The sequence below is a fragment of the Coniosporium apollinis genome (genome assembly GCF_000281105.1).
Source record: "Coniosporium apollinis CBS 100218 chromosome Unknown supercont1.4, whole genome shotgun sequence".
NCBI classification, from domain to species: domain Eukaryota; kingdom Fungi; phylum Ascomycota; class Dothideomycetes; genus Coniosporium; species Coniosporium apollinis.
In genome coordinates this window covers 376894-397876 of record NW_006913266.1, presented here as the reverse complement: position 1 = coordinate 397876, position 20983 = coordinate 376894, and the positions used below count along the sequence as shown (strand labels likewise).

Below are 20983 nucleotides of genomic sequence, written 5' to 3'. Positions count from 1 at the left end.
CCCGGGATCCGTAGGGTGATCAGTACATAGCTTCCTTCTCAGAGAATCTTAGTAGCAGTCGTGCGTGACAGATAGCACCGCCCTGGGTGGTCGATCTGGAAGGGGCAGGAGGCCAGGGAGCAGAGACCGCGGAAGAAAAATGAGAAGCGATTGGACGGAAAGCGGAAGTACGGTGCGTCTCGCGAGAGAATACTTATAATGATCTAGTCGGCCCCAACTAAGGCCCCTCGGTTACCGTCCGCGCCCTTAGCATCATCTGTCGGCCGGCCTTGTTGCTTTTCTCAGAGTCGAACAGGCAATTACTGCGGGGAAATACCAGTCTTGTTCGCCCATGCTACATATGTCGCTAACCTGCGGAATTTAGACGGTACTTTTGAAACGTGCAGTAAACACGATTATAATCAGGCAGGGCGGGTGTGATTTACGCAAGTCTATCTTGGTAGCTGAGAAGGCGGCCCCAGCCAACAAGAGTGTCTCGATCAATGAGTAAAGTCAAGGATAACCGCTAACAGCGGCTGGCTGTCGGTTCGGCTCCTTCCATGCACAGCGTTGCCAAGGCTCGTGAATCGTGATTTAGATTCGCATGCACGGATCTTTGAGCAACTCCGGTTAGGCTGTGCTATGTACTCGTTACGAGAGGGTCCCCTAAAAGGGCCGGATGGTTCCCTCGGGTGCATACAGCCAGTGAGAAGATTGATGTGACTGAACGCCGTGGTCTGAGTGGTCACGTGAGAGCGGGAAGCCGGAGGAGCATCCGGCCATCTTAGGAGACCTTCTTTTATGACTGATAAGGTTTGCAACATGTAGATCCGCTAGTAAGTATTATGGACCAATCGGAACCTCTATATACCCTACAAGCATGCTCGCTTTGTTGCGAACTTATTAGCATCATGAGTAGGCCCTGTGCTACATAATCAAGCCTCCATGATCATATCACTTTCTTAGATCGCTTACTAGAGACCCTAGCAAAAAAGCGGTATGGTTCCCGAATGGTTGATCAGAGAGGAGGGAACAAGGTCGATCGTCGTACATCTCGAAGATATTGTATCCGATCAGCGGTTGGCCTATAGCGAGGCAGACGTGTTTCTGAGAGAAGCGCTACCACGATGATTTCTTGATGATAGTATCTGCACTTGCTTAGTCGATAGATGTACCTCAATAACCAAATCGCTCAAGAACCTTGACTAGAGACGTTGTTGGAAGGATACGCAACCTGGCATCGGAAAAGACTGGAGATGCAGATGGTGCTTTTAGCAGCGTCCAAAAGCAAAAAAAAAGCTACATGGTTAGTTCTATGCACAATTCTGAACGAATATTGTTCGTTTATCTGCTTGAGCGGTGGAAATGGACACTTCTGATGCGCGTTCTAGACAGGGTCAAAGAACTTATTCCTACTGCGCAAGGGATGGTTTTTGGTGAGGAAGTAGCAGTGATATCACTTGATCAGCAACGTTTCGCAGCCGACGCTTAACCTGTTCTCGAAAATGCTAAACCTATCTCGGAAGCGTTAGACTTTGAGTCTATGTCTAGAGCTTGCATTAGAGATCTTATCTTCCGAGTCCCATTTCCACCGCTCAAGCGGATAGCCTTCGAGAGACTCAAGCTTGCTTACACTCGCTGTTGCAAAGGTCAAATAGGCACCGTTGGTTCCGGACCGTTATAGCGTGACGAAGACGAAGTCTGAGAAATCTGTGACGAAGAGCGCTCTCTGATATAGGAGCTTGAATATGTTGTCCGTTGCTTCTCGGAAAAGCTCAATCAAATCTGGACGAATGGCTTCGTATCCAGCAAGCGGACACGTTACGTACGAGGCCATATCATTAATGAATACAGGACGAGAAAATCCGACGGCTACGGTACGCTTTATTCGCCGAGCCCTCCCAGTACGCCTCCACAATGAGCGTAAGTGAGTAGCCAGTCATGTTTGTGCGTATATTGGAGACTATGACGAGCAATATCCTCCGATAACGAGGACGAGCTGAGGACGAGCTGAGGACGGTGGCAGAGGACTTGCGGCTTGAGGCTGAGGTGACTCTCTTTCGGGAGGAAAAGATGGTGGGCCCTGGTCCCTGCGCTTGGCGCGAACGCCCATCACCGCGACCAGCACGGAACTCAAAAAAAATCTTACTTGATGAAACGAAACCCCTGATCAAAGCAAACACATACGGCCATAGATCAAAGAATACTGGGCATCCCGTTCGCTCTGCCACCACATAAGCTTTGAATCGGTAGATCAGTAGTTAGGTGGGTGACCACTAGCGAATCCCTACTGCTGTATGTTTTTGCATTTTTGCAGCAATGCTGTCATGGAGGGGAATTTTAGTTCTTCGTGTACGCGGTGATTTTTGAGTTTGTGGAGTCAAGCGGCTATGAGCGGCTGTTTCACAGGTAAGCTTATGATACGGAGGATAAAGTCCGCTCAGCTGCTAGGGCGGCTGTTGTAACGTCCTATTCCCTGATAATCCACTTATGTCCTGTTCGTGAAAACTCCACACGCATAGATACTCTTTAGCATCGTTAGGGTTGTGGTATGACTTCGACTACGAACGATGGCAAGTCAGTGCTATTCAGAACTTGTCGATTCCATTTCTGACTACTCCTCCGTCTATTTGAGCTCCGTCTTGCCCAGCAAATCCGCTAGCTGATCCACTTCTTTGTCGTCCTTCTGCGCCACTTTCTCGTCCTCTGCCTGCTCTACCCTCTCGAGCTCCTTTTCTGCCTTCTTGTCGGCGTCGACATCTTCCTCTTCTTCTCTCTCCTCCTCATCAGCCACATCTTCCTCCTCTTCCTCATCCTCCTCTTCCAGCTCATCCAGCTCGTCGAGACCCCAGTAGTCGTCATCTGTATCGTCCACCTCCTTCGCGACTTTCTCCTTTCTCTCAGACAAGGCTTCTCTCAGGCGATCAACAGCCACATCCTCTTCACTGAACTTGTTCCCATTGAGTTCCACCCTCCTAAGCTTCGGCATCTTCTCCAACGCATCCGCCACTCCCTTGACGCCCTTCGCATCAATATCATTGAACTGCAACCTCAACACTTCTAGCTTCCCATTCTTTCCTTCCGCCAGCGCCGTCGCAAGCATCACACCTCCCCTGGCACTCAGCAATGAATCTCCAACCCCCAGCTCCACCAGCTCTGTCCAGCCCCCCACCACGTCAGACAACGCCCGTGCGCCCATCGCCGTGAAGGTGTTATCCTGCAGATCAAGCGTTCTCAGTCCAGCCGCATGCCGCAGGCCCTTTTTAAGCAGTAACGTGATGCCCTCCTGCCGGATGCCATTCTGCACCATCTTGACCTCCCTGACGCCCGTGTGCGCCGCAAACGCCTTCGCCCAGGCGGCCATGCTGCCGTTCTCAAGCCTGTTCCTTCCACAGATCACGGTCTCCAGATCCGGAACATCGTTGCTGTCGTCACCGCCGCCTTCTTTCCGCGCCGCGGCTTTCTTCTCCGCGAGCTCACTCAGCGCGTTAGCGATTAAAGTGCCGGCTGCGGGACCTAGCCCATTGTTGTTGAGGATGAGATGCCGCAAGGGCACGTGGGCGGCAAGGAAGGAGACGAGGGGCGCCTGAGTGTTGAGGCCGAAGGCGTTGTCGGAGAGGTTGATGGTGTGCAGAGAGGGGAGAGCGAGGAGGGCCTTTAGCAGGGCATCGAGGGCAGGTGGGATCTCGGAGAGGAGGCGGGAGGTGAAGATGTCGGCGAGGTTGGCGGTCTGTGTGGGGCGTGGGAGTCAGGTTTGGTGGTGGGAGTGGAGGAAAGAGTGGGCGAGCGGGAGTGGAGGGACAAAGGGAGATGAACATACCTGGAGCTTCTTCTTCGTGTCTAGGACTTTGGCCAGAGCTTCCGAAGCTTCTACGCCGAGCGTGTTGCCCTGGAAGCGCACTTCTTCGACGTCTTGGTTGTCGACGAGCTCTTTGATATGTGGCTCGATGTCTGCGGCTGTGTCGAGCTTAAGGCCTTTGCCTTCGAGCGAGAAGATCTTGGAGGAACCCATTGTAGTGATATATGTATTTCAGCCAAAAGGTGAGGTTGTTTGGTGGGTTTGGAAACTGCTCACTTCGTTCACTTGGATTTCTACGAAGCGCGGTCTTGGCGTCAACACTGAAATGCAGGGTCTCGGTTCCTCCCGAGTGGCGTCGATCCCAGTTTCAGCCTCAAAAGTTCATGATGCCGATGACAAACCACAACCACATCCCTCTACAACAGTTGCAAACATGAACGCAGCAGGTACGACCTTCGCCGCGTACTCATCGTCTTGTCTGACACGTACCACAGCTCCCGCAACGGCAGGAAACCTCGGTAGCGAGCTCAAGCCCGCCGGCGCCGCGGCGGCAAAAGTCAAAGTGAGCGTGGGGAGGACTGCTGCGGAGTCTACTGCTAACGATGTTGCTTCAGCCCTGCTGCGTATGTAAGGACGAAAAGGCCGCCCGCGACGAATGCATGCTGTTCTCTCAGAGCGACAACGCTCAGCAGGAATGCCGGGACCTTGTGTCAAGGTACCGGAGTTGTATGGCGGGCTACGGCTTCAGTATCCCGTGAAGAAGACGAAGACAAACTGAGGGAGAAGGGTTGTGCATGGAGAGGGACCTGGATCGTTGCGGTGCATAGACATGGCGTTGGGCGTATGGGGCATACACAGGAGCAATGAACTGGAGCCGTGGCAACATGTACAGTAAAGCCTCCAATTCAGGGACTTGCTCCGAGCTGATTGCAGCTGAAATAGAGACTGCCCATCCCTAGACCACAGTGATCGAAGTCCAACGGGCTTAAATAAGGGACTATGACTGCGACCCTTGTCCGAGTGCTGGTGCGCCACAGGTCTCAGATGCCGGAGAATCGATGCAGTGAGGGAGATATAGTCATGCGGCAACGTAACGTTCTTGTACGTCCATGCGGACGTGTTCGGCAGACAGGTCCTCTAGACACGCCGACCCTGCTTATCTTGAAGTCTGCGCATAGTCGAGTTACGATGAAACTGTCTTAACTATAGTTCCGCCTCAGTTACTTCTGCCCTAACAAATCCGGCAGATCTTCGGCAATTCGCTCCGCCCAAATGGTTGCCCGAGCTCGCTGGCTTGTAAAAACATTTCAAGATCCTGGGATGCGTATATCAGTCGCTTTCGTACCGGAAAGGGCCAATTATGTTGTAGCGACAATGACATGCAGGATGGCCGACATCGTGCCCTTGCAAAGACTTCTAGCTTCTCGTGATCATCCCATTGGCGGCCCGGTACGCAAGCTGACGGAGGCGGTGCTGAAGCCTCAGCCTTGGGGCGTGGCTCACTTAACTCTGAACAACTCAGTCTCCTCGCCTTTGGATCTACGTGCAGCAGTATTGCCCTACTGTATTCGAAGTCCTGGATGAAACAATCGGAAAGCATGGACTGCAGTCACTGAATCATCCCGACTACTCACCTGCGACTGGACCCACACCCTCTGAGTGTCTTAGGATCATCATATACAGGCAACATCAGGAGAGTCAAAACGAAGGCGCAAAGCTTGCCGCAACCTGTGTTAGAGCAATAGATGGTGCTCAAGTATTGTGATGAGGGTGGTTTCCGCCATCAGACCCCTGCTGATATATCTCTCCATGTAGTGGATAGCGGACGTCCATGTGAAGCTTTTCCCGTACGATCAGGCGGCGTAGCATGCAGGTTGGGGGTGCTACCATCCGTGCGAATACATAATGTATCCTCAAAAGTCGGGCTCAGCCGTTCGCCACGGAACCGCTATCAGTCGTTGCGGCGGTCGCCGGACTTATTACCGCAGGTGCAAAGATATCCACAATGCTGTACGAGTTCACGAGCTCGATGGAGGATGCTCCTCGGCTGGCAAGAGATGTGCTCACCGAGCTCAGTGCTCTTACCGTTTCACTAGGCCATATGCAGACCTACGTCCTAGGTGCTGCTCAGGTTTCTCCTGCGCGCGCGTCACTCATACTGCTTAAGCATATGCTGGTCACGTTGACTGGCTGCGTTACTACCTACTCAGAATTGGAGACTGTCATGAAGGGATTAAGCGTCGGGTCGTCAAAGGTATATGTCAGGCTCAGGTGGACGATGAGAGAGAAATATATACCCGATATCCTGTGGCGATTGCAGATGCACAAGTCATCCCTGGCCTTGATGCTCAATATCATCCAATGGTATGCTCGATCGAAATTTACCTTGGATGATTAGTGATTGATTTCAACTGACAATAATGTGGTAGCAACTCGATGTCGGAAGCCGAAAGGCAGTCAGATAACCTATGCGATCTAATCAATCAGGTCTTGCGCAGTAATGAGGCGATGCTATTACGACTTCGTAATCTAGAGGAGCGCGACAACCATTTGTCCCAGTCAGAGGCCACAGACCAGCAGTTACGTTCGAAGGAGCCTTCCTATAGGTTGGCGACTCCTATTCATGACAGAGAACAGGAAGATGAAGAGACGGACGATACTGTTGCAAGTAGCGCCCCAAGATTTACCTTCGAAGACGACCTTTCAGAGCTCTGGGGTCTACAGGAGAACCCTTCGAAATGATCTTCCGGCCCTTATAACAGTGTCCGCTCAGCGGACTGCGGCTTTCTCAGTCAACTCAGCTTTGAGTTTGGCGGATATCTCCAATATCTCTGTCTTCGCTCTGCCAATACATGCGGCAGATATCTCCAACAGCGCCCGGTATGCATTTGGGGGTGCAGAAACTACAGCCACTAGTGAGCTAGAGGTAGCGCAGATTTCCCTTAATAGTCATAAGAACATCTCAGTAAGACCGCGGCTCTCGACATACATCGAGTCAGACGAGGATACATTCGATTCCAGGATGGAAGTCTTTGACGCTGCCGGGCCAGTCTTCGGAGTTACCCTTGAGACGAGTTAGAAACGTGCCAATGTTTCGTGTAAAGTCATATGCGACCATGGGAGGTCTCTCCATAGGCATAGGTTACTCACCACTCTCGCCGCAACCAGTGTGTTTTTGAGAGAGGAAGGTACGTCAATGCAGGCTCGTTCGTCTGACAGCTCACTCATCTTCTAGGCGTCGACGTGAAATGTGTCTTCAGGTCTGATGGATCTGCAAGGAGGCTTAGGCAGCTTTACAAGGGTTTCAACTCGCCGCCGTATTACGGAAAGCACTTTGACTGGACTGGGTATACAGCGTATGATGCTGCCTCACTACTCCGTCAGTATTTGGTCCAGCTGCCGGAGCCACTTGTACCTTTCGCCTCTTACGACCGCTTTAGTCGCATTGGAAGGGAACACTTCGCGGACCCCGAGGCCGCCGCTGGGGACGAAAGGGGACTGCATCATCGTCTGGACAGAGCACTCGCGGGATTGCCACTTGAAAATAGGCACACTCTGAACCATTTGCTCAAGCTTCTGGCGGTCTTCGCAGCCAAATCAAATATCAACAAGATGACGGCGGCGAAGCTTGCCAAGGAGTTCCAACGAGCCATTCTCGCGCATCCCCGAGACGTCACGAACATCGCAGCGATCCAATATTGCCGGCATGTACTCCGCTTACTGATAGAACATCACGCTCCTCGTGTTTAGTGCTGGCTACCGGTATTGTGAGCACGTTATCACCCTCCGACGCTCCACTCCCGCTGACAGGTTGATGCTCAGTTCCAGGGAATCAGTGCCCTCGGCTTCTGTCCACAAGTGCCTTGACGCGTTTACTGACAGCATGGCGGCTACTTTGTTCTAAGCTACCCAGCCTCGATTTTCCTAGCCTTGGCACGGTGTGGATTTGGCAGTGTCCGTCACGGAATGTGTGGTTTTCTGGTCGCACATTCGACACTGGTTTCGTAGGGTTTAACCAATAACCGGGCGCCTCGGTCGAGCTGCCTACTACTCTACGATCCATGAAAACTCCACGGGGTCGGGTTACGAGTGTTTCGCACGAGTGGTTGTTCTCCAAGATTGACAAGTTTCTATCCAGACAGTCAACCTTTGTCTCAGGTTCGCCCACATGAGCTACTGCAAAGCAACGAGAGTCGATTTGCGGACGCGCGTACCGCGAACGCATCGAGAACCTGCCATGCATGCCCGCCTCACTCTCTCCGCCTCACTCTCTCCGCCTCACTCGACGACCTCGTGGATCCGAGGCAGCAGTCCACGCCGACCATGTGCGACCGCATACCGGCAACCCGGTCAGTGTCGCGGCACGCAGAGCCGAAATTGGTAGTGCTGCACCTGGTGGCGCCATGCAGTCCGCCATGTTGCATACCACCACCTGCATCCAGTCGAACGTGTCCAGGGCATACAAGGGGCAGGGATCCGTCTCTCGTGCGAGTATGCGGTGGGTACGATATCCACTGTTGCCGGATGAAGCGATTGGTGGGTTGTTGCAGTTCGAGGGGGAGTGCGTCACGGTGGGGGGAGTTGTAACGTGAGGGCCGGGCAACCGTGTAGACCGTGTGAGGTCAGATTAATTTTGTTCCAGTCGATATGCTGTTCGTGTCGTATGAGGGGTATAGTACAAGATCGCTGTCGATAAAACGTTGCAAATCTGCGACACGATACCCGTTACGCACGTGGAGTATGTCATGAGCTTCGGAATACGGCAGGTGCGTTGGGAGATGTTGTCACCCGCGGGCAGCTGTCGCAGATGTTCGAATTCTGTTCCAAGTTGGGGTTGCTTTTTGTCCCCTCAGGACTTCTGGACGTGATGCGATTGCCGGTAGCGATGCAGAACTGTTGGTGGTGGCTTGAGCCAGTGACGATCATCGAAGCCGCCATCTGGCTCGTGGTACTTGACCACGTCCGGTGCTTGAGCGGTTTACATTTTCTAACCGTGGGGTGGTTGTCCAGCCACCGCGCGGCGTCCATGCGGCTACCCGTTGGTATCGACTACGATCGGCACTTAAGGTCTAGCTGTGTAGGGGAGCCTGTGCATGTGTCTCGTGAGCTCAGTAATGTCTTAAAGCCTCCTTACTCGTAGATGAGCGAACTGATATCAGGGGGATGGACAGATCGGAATGTCTCCTGTATCATAGGTGAGATGCGTAGATGACGAAGAGCATAGATGGAACTGATGCTCCGCAAAATACGTGGTTGGACTTTGGCTCAGCCTAGGATGGGGTTCTCCTTTCTAAGGGTGCTCAAGGTAGATAGGCCAACGGATGGGTGGCGTCACAGATTAAGAATATCTTCGCTCGTCATCGATATGTGTTGCTCGAAGTACAAAGATGCCTTCGGCGAAGGACTGGACACTGAAACAGAGCGTGAGGGGCCTGTAAAGATCGGCGTCTGACAATGAGACTGATGATATTAGTCTTCAAATTCCAAATTGTGAAGCACTCCGTACACGAGGCCCAGACACGCAAGTTCTACAATGCCCGGCGGAGCAAGTTCCTGTGCTTCGGGGCCGAACAGCCAACATTGGAATAAAACCCCGGTATGCGTAAGCAGCCTTCTATGAGCATCCGGGATTGTGAAACGATATAACAACGCTTCACGCGCTGAACCATGAGGTCTCGCCGATATCGCCATGGACGGTGACCGATAATCCTCAACATTAAGCGTTCCACTCGGATGAGATGCCGGTGATGTTGCTTCTTCGTCCCATGCGGGCCGTAGCGTCACTCCGAGATGAACCCTGGAGCGGTGGTTGAATGACTAGATCATTCGCAGAGAAAAGTTGAGCCTGCCCAGGGCAAGTGGAGTGGAAGGCTGCATATCGCGCTCACACGACAGAAAGCGTGACTTTTCCCCAACGATTGGCGACAAATGGATGCTCGGCAGCTGAAGGTCGTCAAGCACGGGCTCTGAAGTGGACGGCGTCTCTGCCTGGGTGCTTTGCAGCATGTCGTGTCACACCCTCTCACATTTGGATGGACAGATGTCGATCGTCGAAACCGGTCGCTTTGTTACGCACGATCTCTAGATTCTGGTGTCTGCCTTCGCCATCGGCACAGTCCCGAACGCTCTTTTGTGTGCTTTACAAGATGTTATACAGTGTGTGAAAGTTCGTTATGTTCTCGAATTTGAAAAGGAGACAACGTGCTAGAGATCGACGGTTGCTTCATTTTAGATCTCTGATGGACTTAGTAGTCCCAGATGCCATACTAGTCCTGAAGTACCTAGCAGTGCACGATAACAAATGGCTTGCAGTTAAATGCTCGAGCAACATGTGAAAGACTGTGACTCTGGGACCCTTGATCTTTTCCTGCAAGATAGCAGGGCCGCGACTGTCCGCTGAGGGCGATGCAGCGTTGAGCAAATCGGCTGGAGCAGCGCAAGAAAAGGGGTTCCCGGCCACCGAAGAGGGATTTGCTTTTATGACCCAAGGATCAGGCACATTTCCTGTGCGTCGTGAAGGGCGATGCATGCAGCGCGACACAAAAGGAGGGGAGACACTGCCGCTCGCACGTTAAACTCGGAAGCGGCCGACGTGCGCTTTCAGATAGTCTCAAAGTGAGGGCGATAGATATAAAGTTGGTTGACTTGTGTGGTGGTTCTGTTGTCAGATTCCTGCCGGCTTGCGGTCCAGGGATGCAGTTCCTCTCCGCCCGGCTTGCCGATGCCACGAGGCACCCAACTAGCGGCACGCTGATCGGCTCCTATTCTTCCTTTTTCCTTATTCCCACAGAGGCGCCGCGCGGGCAACACGAGAGGATCAGCGCCGTGTCGCCGTCGTTGAGTAGCAGCAGCGAATGGTGAGGCTTGCCGCGTATCTCAGACAGCCGCAAAGTGACGTACTCTCCAGAGTTTCGTAGGGCGAGATGAGCGGCCGTTGTCCGGGGGCGGATGAATCGTCGCGCGATCGGCTGAAGACGCACTCGACGGCTCGCCCACGTGTGAATCCATGTCAGCTTTTTTGTCAAAGCCTGTCCGGCTTGTCAGGCCCTCTTCTCGCCCTGCCTTCAACCAGAGTGACACATGGCCTGCGCTGAACCTTTCCCTCACCTTTCAACCCTATCACCACTTGCTGTGCAACCCGATCACCTGGTCCACTTGAGTCGTGGGCATGCAAGGCACGGCCCGGCTGCTTTCTCGCTCCACGCAACGCAACAAAAAGAAAGGCCTCGCCCGTGACTGCTGCGCGCTCCAGCTCCCGCTCCAGCTCCAGCTCCAGCTCCCATCAGACCTCCATTCCACCTCCGCTGCCGGCTGCGCCCTTCTCCCCAGCTTGCCACCGCGTCGGCAGTCCCGTTCGTCTCTCTCCCGGCCCAGCTCCCCGAGGCCCGCATCAGCTGAATCAAGCCGGCTGTGCAACCATTGGCGCGGCCGCCACGCTTGTGGACTCTTTCCGTGACGCCTGCCAGGCTTCGCCAGATGAGGCGCCTTCTCGGCATCTGATTCATGAAGTAGACGTCCTTCACCACGCGGCTCGCTTCACCCCAGCGAGGTTTCCACCAGCATTGAGACTCCTCATCCTCCAAGCCCGGCGCTGGACTTCCTTCTTAATCTTCCGTCCATTGTTCTGTGCAGCGCCTTCAAGCTCACGAGGACTCGTCCGTAAACGGAGCTGCAGCCACATCCGCATCAATCAATTGTTGACAGTTTCTTCGACTCGCGACAAGTTCTCCCCGAACTGCTTAACTGAGCCTCTCACCCGATAACCTGCCCTCCTGCATGCGCTGACACTTTTCGCTGTCAACTGCGTCGAGAATCCTTATTTCAGTAGCGCAGGCGCTGAAGTCTTGGCATCGTCTACTAAGTGTAAGTGCATCTAGATTCCGTCAACACCGCTTTGTTTGTAAGTTCGCGTTCGCGCAACGTCATGTACCGTTCGAGTTTTATAGAGCAACCATTCCACCGTCCTCAACATCTCTGCGACTTGATTTTCGCAGAGGTCCAGAGTGAATAGCTGCTTGGCTGTACATGTTCAATTTCAAGAAGCTGTTCTGCATCTTCACGACCTCAGACTTTTCTGATTTTTCTGTTAGGTGTGTCATCGTGGTATGGTCCATCTGCTACTCTTATTCCAAGGCATTCTTGCGTCAATTGCATTTTAGGAGCTAGGGACAGTGTTGACATAGCACAACAGAGAATCCTCGACAAACCACGATGGAATCTGCGTCAAGGCAGCCGACTACGGCACCTCAGAGCCAGGCCCTCCCGTCAATTGCTTCTCTTACGGGCGGTCTGCATCAGCCCGATTACCCTCCGTATCAGGCGCATCATCAGCAAGATACTCGCGACTCTGGGAATTGGTCGCTCCCGCAAAGCAAGCGTAAGTCTGCCTGCTTCTGTTACTGTATCACCAATCTTTTGTCAACAGGATGGCATCTTTTGACATTACGCGCAGCTAATTCTCTTACGACAGACTCGTCCGTAGTCTCCAATCCTACAGGATTACAGCTACACAAGATCCTGAACGCGGAGGACTCACCATCACGGCATTCAGTGCCCGAGACGCTGCAGTCTGCAAGATATGCATCACAACACGTTGGTCCAACCTGCCATCAGTACAGTGTAGTAACTAACGAATGCTTAGCATGCCGGCCTCCCCTCGATCAACCAAGGATATGATCCTACGCGATTGAGCTTTGACCAGACGTCTCGTCTCGACTCCCGGCGGAGCAGCGTCGACAGTCGTATGAATGCAGGCATGGGTCACCTTGCCATCAGCCCGTCGTCACCGTACGAGAGTCAGAACGCTTCACGCGTCTCGCTCGTATCGAGCTTGCAGCAACAGCGCGGTATCGCGTGTGATCCAAGGTCAAACGGCACGATACCCTTGTCTCCCTTAGGCCCTCGGGCGTCAATTCGCGCACATGTAGCTCCTCGGCAGGCGCCGCCAATCCGGCCGATTCAAAGGAACATGTCCGGTGTACCAGACCCAATGGCTGCTGCTCCAACGAAAGGACATGCCTGGGCCTTCCCCGCTGAGGCTGAACCAGAGGAACGACGGGCGTCGAGCAGCGGAGACTCCAGCGCTGAGCGCTCCACCATTCCCTCGCGGCAGAACAGCTTCGCCACGTCGTTCACGGACAGCATCTACACTGACTCAGCGTTACCCATGGGCCAGAAGAGGCTAGATGATGGTATTGGTGAGGTTACTCGCAGTCCCGTCAAGCAGTGTGTTCGACTAACGAATCGTTCTCCAGAAGGCTCCTACACGCACCATCATTCGTTACAGCATCGCAGTGTTGCAAGTCTCCAAGGAAGCGAACAGCAACCTGGAGCAGCCGGCCCATACGGCCCATCAGGAAGTGGTAACTACAGCCGGACGCCTGAACTACGAGTAAGTCACAAAATGGCAGAAAGAAAGCGGCGCAGTGAGATGAAGTCATTGTTCGAGGAATTGAATTCCATATTGCCAAACTCGCCGGGCAGCAAGTCCAGCAAATGGGAGATCTTGACGAAATGTATGTTCTCTGGTCACGTGCGGTAGGCAGAACTGATCTTTTCACAGCAATCGACCACATCAAACACATAAATAGGGCTTATGATAACAGCCGCCAAGAGAACACTCGTCTGCGGTCAGACGCGAATATGTGCCGCAGGTTGAAGGAAGAGAATGAGATGCTGCAGAGGGAAATGCACGCCATGTGGCAGCACCTGCGACAAATCGATCCCAGCAACCCGCATGTTTACGGAAGCATGTCGAGCGCGTTCGGACAGCAGCAAACCCAACAAGCGCCCGCACCCGCGCCTGCCACGATCCTTCCTCCGTTACAGCCTCCGCCGCCGCAATGGGGTCCGCCAGGCGCAGCGATGCAGGGTGTCGAATACGCTACCCGACCTTTCGACCATCGCTAGCTCCGGACTCCAGACTTACTCAATACCACCTTCGTGTATATCACGAGCGACGTGTACGATAAAGAGCTCCGCCCTCGACATAGCTCACCACCTCACATACGGTTTCCCGACAAGCAGAGTTCATTTGTGAAGAGTCTCGGCATCTGTGATAGCATTTTCATGTCCTTGTTCTGTGCTAGTTGAGTGTGGTTCTGCTAGACTTACTCTACATTTGGCGAAGTTTTTTTTAGCGGTCCTTATTTGCGCTGCCGACGCCGCTTTCTATTTTGCTTTTGGCGGCAACCTATTTGTCTTCTATTCTGATTTATTCTGCAGCAAGGACATCATGCTTTGATGGACATAGTTTTGCGAACTCGCTGGGGCGCTCGAGAAGGGATTTGGAAGCTCTTTTGTTCCGTGGCACCAAAAAGATGGGATGAATAACTAGGGCAAGACGGAGGAGCAGGTGCACTTCCAGCTTACGCCGTGGCTGCCCGGTTGCTCCACCGCTGAACACGAATGGTAGGAGCGGCCATCAAGAATATATTTAGACTCGAAAGCGCTAAGGAATTCTCAATCACGGGCGGCTTCGTCTATCAGGATCGATACCTTCCTCACTTCTCAATGACCTCACTGATTGCTTAAACTAATTGCTGACTCCCTTCCTACCACTCGGGAGGCAACAACCGCCAGGCTCCAACATCAACCAAGGTTCACGGAATGCGTCACCTTTACCCCAATCCTCAGCATACTGAACTAGGCCCCGACCGTCCCGGTAACACCGTTATGGGCCCACAGTTCCTCCGTATCTACGCCTCTGCCAGAGCTGCTTCACTGCACTAATCCCGCAAGCCCGTGACTCTGTACTCTGGCGACTTTCGTCATCCGGACAACCAGGTCATAGAACCAGCTCTGTACGATTATCTTACCATACCAGCGTATCGCCCCCCGCGCTTCTTGAGGCTTCACGATGCTACTAATGTACTATCGAGATTATATAGCTACCAGCAGCTCCGACTTTGCCTACATGCAGACACTCACGACTTTCAACGTTCGCAAGGTTCACGGGGCATAGCACGTGGGGCCGGCGACCAGTCAAACAGCTCCCTTGCCGAAGCCAAAGAAGAAAATAACGGCACGTTTGTGAACTACTGGGACAGTCACTTACAGGTCTCACGAATCAGAAGCGCACGGAAGTCTACCAATAACTTTCCGTGGAAAAATTTCCAATTCTTTCTTCTATGCCTCTCTTCACCAGAGGTGATAATGCACCAAAAAAGAAATCAACGCCACGCTATGCGATTAAATATGCAGTGCACAAAATTCAAGCAAACAAAGGGGAAAAGAAGGCAGAAGGCCGCCTTCGTGGCCCCTCCTCTAGAGCGGCTGGTACCTCAGCCCCCCTTCTCCCAGTCCAGTACAACTAATACCTCAGCTGGAACATCTCCTCCCCCCTCGCCATCAAGAACTTCTTCTCCCCCTCCTCATCCTTCCCACCGAACAGCTTGGACAGCACAGAGAGCGGCCTGTCAAGTCCACTCCAGCCGCGGCGCGCAACAGGCACCTGGGCCTCCAAAACGCCATTGTTGACCAGCAACATGGGATCCCCCTGGCGCGCGCGTCCCTTGACAACGCCCTTGAGCGCCGAGCTCTTCAGAAACGCCTTCATGGCGCCCGGACTGCGCAAGCTGGCGTCCTTGGCCATCAGGTACGCCATCACGCCCGTGACGTGCGGACACGCCATGCTCGTCCCGCTGAGATAGTTGATCACGTTCGGGCTCCCCGTCCACGCGGAAAGGATGTCTTCTCCGGGGGCGTAGAGGTCCACGCACGCGCCGTTGTTGCTGAAGGCGGAGATCTGGTCGTCGATGCCGACGCTGCCGACGCTCACGGCGCCGCCTGTGGCGCCGCCCGCGGCGGAGGGAGACGTCTCGCATGCGTCGCGCGCGGCGTTGCCCGCTGCCACGCTGACGTGGATGCCCTGCTGCACGGCGAAGGTGATGGCGCTTTGGATCGCTTGCGAGACGGAGTCCAGGCCCCAGGACATGCTCATGATGGAGCCGACGAAGCCGGGCTGGTTCTTGCGCGCGTTGTGCTGGCGGATTATGTAGTCCATGCCGGCCAGGGTGTCAGAAGTCAGGCCTGAGCCGTCGGCGCCGAGCACCTTGACGCCGATGACGTTGGCGCCGGAGGCGACGCCGAAGTTGGAGCCGGCCGCCGTGCCCGCGACGTGCGTGCCATGCCCGTCGCCGTCGGAGGCGTCGTTCTGGAACGAGAAGCCCATCTTAGCCCGCCCGCCGAAGACGACGTGCTCGACATTCACGCCCGTGTCGACGACGTAGATGTCCACGCCCGCGCCGAGACCGGAGGACTGCTGCTCAAATGAATACGTAAAGTCCGTAGCCGTCGGGTCGCCCGTGGGCGTCTTGGCCGACGAAATGCGCTGCAGGCCCCAGGGCGCGCCGGAGCGGATCTGGGTCGCGTGCGTGCTGAGCTTGACAGACTTCTCGACCATGCTGATGTCGGTCATGTTGGCGAGTTGCGAGAGACAGTGGTGCTTCATGCTGGCGGCGAAACCGCGGAAAGCACCATTGTTGAAGGTGTAGCGTACATCGGGGTGGTTGGGGTCGAGCTCGAGGCGTGCGAGGACCTCTTCGACGTGCGGGGGTTGGGGCTTGGAGCTGTCGAAGATGACGACGTACTCTTCGCCGCCGGTCTTGTGGCTGGTTGATGCGGTGGGGGTGGGGACCTCTACGGCCGTTGCGGAGATCGATGAAGAGGATGAGGCAGTGCCATAGGGCGCTGCGGTGACGGATGCGGTCAAGAAAGCGGAAAGCGCGCTGAGAACGATTGAGGTCTTCATGATGAACGATTGCGCGTATGCAACGAGTGTCGTGCTTCTGCTGAAGTGCGGTGGTGTTGCGAAATGCTATGCGAAAGTAGTTGTGCTAATGCTGGAGCAAACGAGTGCAGGGTTACTGGTCAACAGTAAGCAATCTGCGCGATATTAAAGCAAACAGAGAAGGGTGAAGATAGTAGTGGAGTGAGGAATTGGTGACACGAAGCCGGGCGATGAAGTTACTCTCACTGACGGGAACCGGCGTCGAAGCAAGCTGCACAATCGGGGCTTTGTGACAGCGAGTCTCGAACAAGGGTAGACAATGAACGTAATTTGGCACTTTATCCCCGGACAAAGGGCACCTACACAGTGTGAAATGGCCAGCTCAGTTTGTCTTTGCGTAGGCCAGAAAGTCAGAAGGTGATCGTGCCAGCACGGGGAGTGAGTGAATGAGCGAAGGTACAAAAGTCAAAAGTGGTCTAAGGAAGGAAGACCGCGGTCGAGATCATCTACAAACGGAGTGAGAAGGCGGAAGTGAAGAAGTGAAGAAGTGAAGAGTCTTTTGAGAGCTTCGCGAGAAATTCTCGACGTGACATCCGGAGCTTCACATGCAGGGGGTTAGTTCTCGCGCCTACGAGGATAGACGCCAGCGTCCCATCGGCATTGATGCCACTCTGAAACGGCCCACCAAGATGCAGTGAAAGCTCGTGTCGGCCATGAAGCCGCAATCTCCTCCGCGCGTCAGATAGCACGGCGCATTGTACTGCGACACAGCCTCGACGCCGATGCGCGAAGCCCAAGGACATGACAGCAACCGTGGGCGCTCCGCATCACGCTCTCGCTGCCTCTTGTTTATCCTCAAACCAGCCTCGATTGGCCCACAGCGTCTCCGGCGCTGAGATTGACTCATTGCCGGACACCGAGCGGCAGACGTGGGTTTCGGTGCGGTTCGGGAGGCTCTGGAGCGTTCAGGAGGTTCTCGCGAGCCAGCGTGCACGTGGGGTTCATTGGTCGGCACGGAACCTGAAACGCCCAGGGCAGCAAAAACGAGATGCAGTGGGCCAGGCCTGCTCAATGCACCGGTCCGTCTGACACACGTTAAAGCCGCAAACAGCAAACACAGCAAACACGGCGTCGGAGCTTGTTCGGACGGGGTTGAGCTGGCGTCCGCTGCCTGTCTCCATGTCGGACTCAGATACCGGTTTCGGAGCGAATTGTTGGCGGTTCCTGGAGCAGCACGTGATGTGGGGATTTACCATATTCCTCTGTGGAGTATCGAGGTATCGGCCAGCTTCAATTCAGCTATTAAAGCGCGTTGACCTCTTTACGCCGCCTCCCATCAAGCTCGCCTTACAGCGGAGTACTATCTATAGGGCAGTAATCTTGTGTATTCGAACAGTAGAATGAAAAAAAGATATCCCGTGAAAGCATTTGATCTCGCAGCGTTCCTAAGACAGCATAGCAACTTAGTTGATGCTTCAAGATAACAATCGGAGCCATCGCGCACCCCCTTCTTTGCTCTCTGTTTCTTCCCGCTCAGTGATTACGACCCTCGCTTCTTCCCACCTCCACCCTTCAAACATCCCTCCAAGACATCCTCACGCTCCTGCCCCCGTCTCGATGATGTTCCTCAGGCAAGTGCGTAGTCTCCTCAATCTCGATACATCTTCCGTCCGAACGTCTTACCTCCCTGACATCCACATGCGTGAACGGTTCACGGCTGTCATGGGTAGCAGTATCCGAATCCCAGTCCTCCTCCCAGTGCTGTTCCGGAGCCTTTTCTTTAGGCGCTGGAGCTACTTTGGTGCTATCGGGCTTTGAAGCAGCTTCCTTGGGTGGGTTGCAGTGGCTGCATGGTTCTGGCTTCGCTGGGGCTAGTGCCGGTGTCGATGTTGGCGCTGAAGTTGGCGCTGAAGCTGGAGCTGGATGCTTTGGACCGCTAGGCTGGTGGTTGTCTTGCTTCTTGGTAGTAGGGGGTGGGGTTGGTGCTGGCAATGGTTCGGCGTCTCGTGCAACCACGCGATGGTATTCGTAGTGATAGCCACGATGGTCGTCAAAGTTGGAGAAGTCATCTGCAGTCAAGACATGTTAACCTGTGCTACCTGCAACCTGTCACACGCACGTGATACCGGTTCAGTGCTGGAGAGTAGCTTGCTGACGCAGCTGACTATCCAACGCTGCCCAGCAGCAACACTGCAAATACATAGCAGAAACGACTCTCACTCACCAGGCGGTGCCTCGTGCTCTATGCTGTCATGGCCATCATAGCCTGGTCGATATCTCCGCCGAGTCCTAACCTGTTCGATCTCGATGTCGCTGTCACTGAAAGAATCATGGCGTCGCGACGACCGCGGTTCAGGCGCGAACGAGACCCTCGCTTCATTGAAGTTGACTGCCAGGCTATCCGTGCTGCGAGCTGGGCGGTCGAAGCCCGCAGAATGTCTGCCAGGTCGGGGCCGGCTAGGAGCTCTCATGGCGCTTCGAAGTGGAGAGCGGTTACGACCACGAGACAGTTCAGGTTCGTGATAGTGGTGCCGCGCTGGCGGTGGTCGAGGCGGTGGGCCAGGGATCATTGCTTCTCTGGTAGCAAGTCTTCTAGGAGGCGGTGGAGAGTGGTCATGATGGGGGTGACGAGCTGGGGGAGGTTGGGCAGGAGGTGGACGTCTCTGGGGCGGTGGCGGCGACGGATGGTGATAGCCGTCATAGTCATCCACCGCCACGTAATGTTCATATCGCGAGGGACCATGGTGTGACACGTCGCGGTACTCGACTCCACGATGCACATCATGTCCGTGCCTGTCATCTCGTTTTTGTTCAGGCGCGGAGACATGTCGGTAGTGTATCTCAGGGCGTCGAGGAGCTGGAGTAGCGCGTCGGTCGTCCTCCGTGCTTGAGTCATGAAACACGATGCTGGTGCGACGCCGAGGCCTTGGTGGAGAGTGTGCTCGAGGTGCAGGTGCAGGCGGTGCAGGCGGTGCAGGCGGTGGGGGTGAAGGTGGAGGAGGTGGTTCGTGGTGATGAGCTGTAGGCGGCGTGCTGTACCGCCGCTTTATATGAATGATTTCGTACGGTTCGTCATCGTACCTGTGTAAAGTCTGAGGTGGTGTGTCAACATCAGCCTTCAACACAGTCTAAACCAGACAACTCCTCTGGTTCAGTTGCCATCATCCGGAGCGATCAATCGCGTCCAGATGCAAGCGACGACACCGCGACGGAAGGACTCGGATTGACTTACTGGTTCAGCCCGGCCACGCGCCTCGTCATCTGACTCTGGAGTTCGAAGGTGTGTGATCTCCTTGTGCTTTGTAACCTTGCGAGGATCCACCTGACACCTGCGGCAGACACCTGAGAGTGGGTTCACTCCAGGAGGCACTGGATTTGCATGATGATAGGACTTCGAGCGAGGCCTGTTGCACAGAAGGCAGAAGTGGGTTGGCGCGTGTGACTGTTTACGCGAACGGTGAGCACGAGCCGGAGGCGTATAATAGGGTTCATAACTGTCTTGCGTAAGACGGGCTGGTGAGTGGTATTGATATGGGATAAGTTCTGCTGGTGCGGGTTGTGGGCCAGGCGACGGGAGCCTGATTTGTGTGGGAGAATGGTAGCCTTTAGCCTCTATACACAGTACCTGTTGTTCTTCCTTGGGCGGGGCGGGGGCGGGTATTCTTCTAGGCAATGAGATGTATCCAGGCGGCGCTGGGGCAGGGGCTGGAGGAGGGAGTCTGAGAGGAACAAGATCAGCCGAGAGCTATTGACCACGTCGATTACGTGTATTCAAGGTAGATTGTAAAGTACAGGGGGTGAGCATGTGCTTGTTGCCGTCGGGGCTGTGGTACGAACGTTGGCTGCGTAGGCGCTGGCGCAGGAGGTGGTTGTGGACTAGGCGAGTGAGGGCTGTTGACTGGCACAGGCACTGGCGGAGGCGGAATCCTACGCAGCTGTCAGCACCGTTACAACCATTCAATGAGTGTCTGCGAGGCCAGCTCGGAGAGCGTGTTGATATCCATGGATGCAGAGAGTAGTATTCACCCTGGATATCCGGATCCGAAAGGCCCTGGAACGGGGTAGTACACCCAGTGGATGTTTGGTTGTGTCATGATGACAAGTCTCAGATTTCTAACATTGAAGACGCCGTCTGAGAATAGGAATGGAAGGGAAGAAGTGAAGCGGAATCAAGCAGATGTGGACTGTGATGCCGAGCTAGCAAGGTCGAGCGAGCGAGCGAAGTGAATGGGGAAGGACCGACCACCCGCACGTTTACGGTTGCAGGCAATTGCAAATTGTTTCTGTAGATTCACAAGCTGTCTGAGTTTGTTTTGGTCTCGGCGCAGTTCTACGTGGCCACTGGCTATGAGCAACACAAACGCGCTCGTCTTCAACATCTTCGCACGTCTGAGCGGCTAGTACTGTGGACGTCGGCTCCTTCAAGAAGTCGTCAAAGTCCTGCAGTCACAGCCACATGCCTTTTGTCTGTGCGC

General features: G+C 54.4%; 6 protein-coding genes across 6 annotated transcripts; 3 read left to right on the top strand and 3 right to left on the bottom strand.

Annotated features, from left to right (window-relative positions):
* Positions 1-2605: 2605 nt before the first annotated feature.
* Positions 2606-3991, bottom strand: W97_01196 (uncharacterized protein; the record flags this gene model as incomplete). The annotated part of the gene is made up of 2 exons (XM_007779105.1): positions 2606-3709; positions 3800-3991. 2 exons carry the CDS (start codon positions 3989-3991, stop codon positions 2606-2608), a joined length of 1296 nt encoding a protein of 431 aa, XP_007777295.1.
* A 220-nt stretch (positions 3992-4211) lies between these two features.
* W97_01195 (uncharacterized protein) lies at positions 4212-4536 on the top strand (the record flags this gene model as incomplete). The annotated part of the gene is made up of 3 exons (XM_007779104.1): positions 4212-4224; positions 4273-4340; positions 4393-4536. 3 exons carry the CDS (start codon positions 4212-4214, stop codon positions 4534-4536), a joined length of 225 nt encoding a protein of 74 aa, XP_007777294.1.
* Positions 4537-5783: 1247 nt separating this feature from the next.
* Positions 5784-6520, top strand: W97_01194 (uncharacterized protein; the record flags this gene model as incomplete). The annotated part of the gene is made up of 2 exons (XM_007779103.1): positions 5784-6142; positions 6208-6520. 2 exons carry the CDS (start codon positions 5784-5786, stop codon positions 6518-6520), a joined length of 672 nt encoding a protein of 223 aa, XP_007777293.1.
* Positions 6521-11989: 5469 nt separating this feature from the next.
* W97_01193 (uncharacterized protein) lies at positions 11990-13687 on the top strand (the record flags this gene model as incomplete). The annotated part of the gene is made up of 5 exons (XM_007779102.1): positions 11990-12155; positions 12249-12370; positions 12420-12975; positions 13033-13293; positions 13341-13687. 5 exons carry the CDS (start codon positions 11990-11992, stop codon positions 13685-13687), a joined length of 1452 nt encoding a protein of 483 aa, XP_007777292.1.
* Positions 13688-15089: 1402 nt separating this feature from the next.
* Positions 15090-16529, bottom strand: W97_01192 (uncharacterized protein; the record flags this gene model as incomplete). The annotated part of the gene is made up of 1 exon (XM_007779101.1): positions 15090-16529. The coding sequence occupies one exon, from the start codon at positions 16527-16529 to the stop codon at positions 15090-15092; it is 1440 nt and encodes a 479-aa protein (XP_007777291.1).
* Positions 16530-18080: 1551 nt separating this feature from the next.
* On the bottom strand, positions 18081-20602 carry W97_01191 (uncharacterized protein; the record flags this gene model as incomplete). The annotated part of the gene is made up of 4 exons (XM_007779100.1): positions 18081-18577; positions 18733-19589; positions 20346-20435; positions 20535-20602. 4 exons carry the CDS (start codon positions 20600-20602, stop codon positions 18081-18083), a joined length of 1512 nt encoding a protein of 503 aa, XP_007777290.1.
* Positions 20603-20983: the final 381 nt, after the last annotated feature.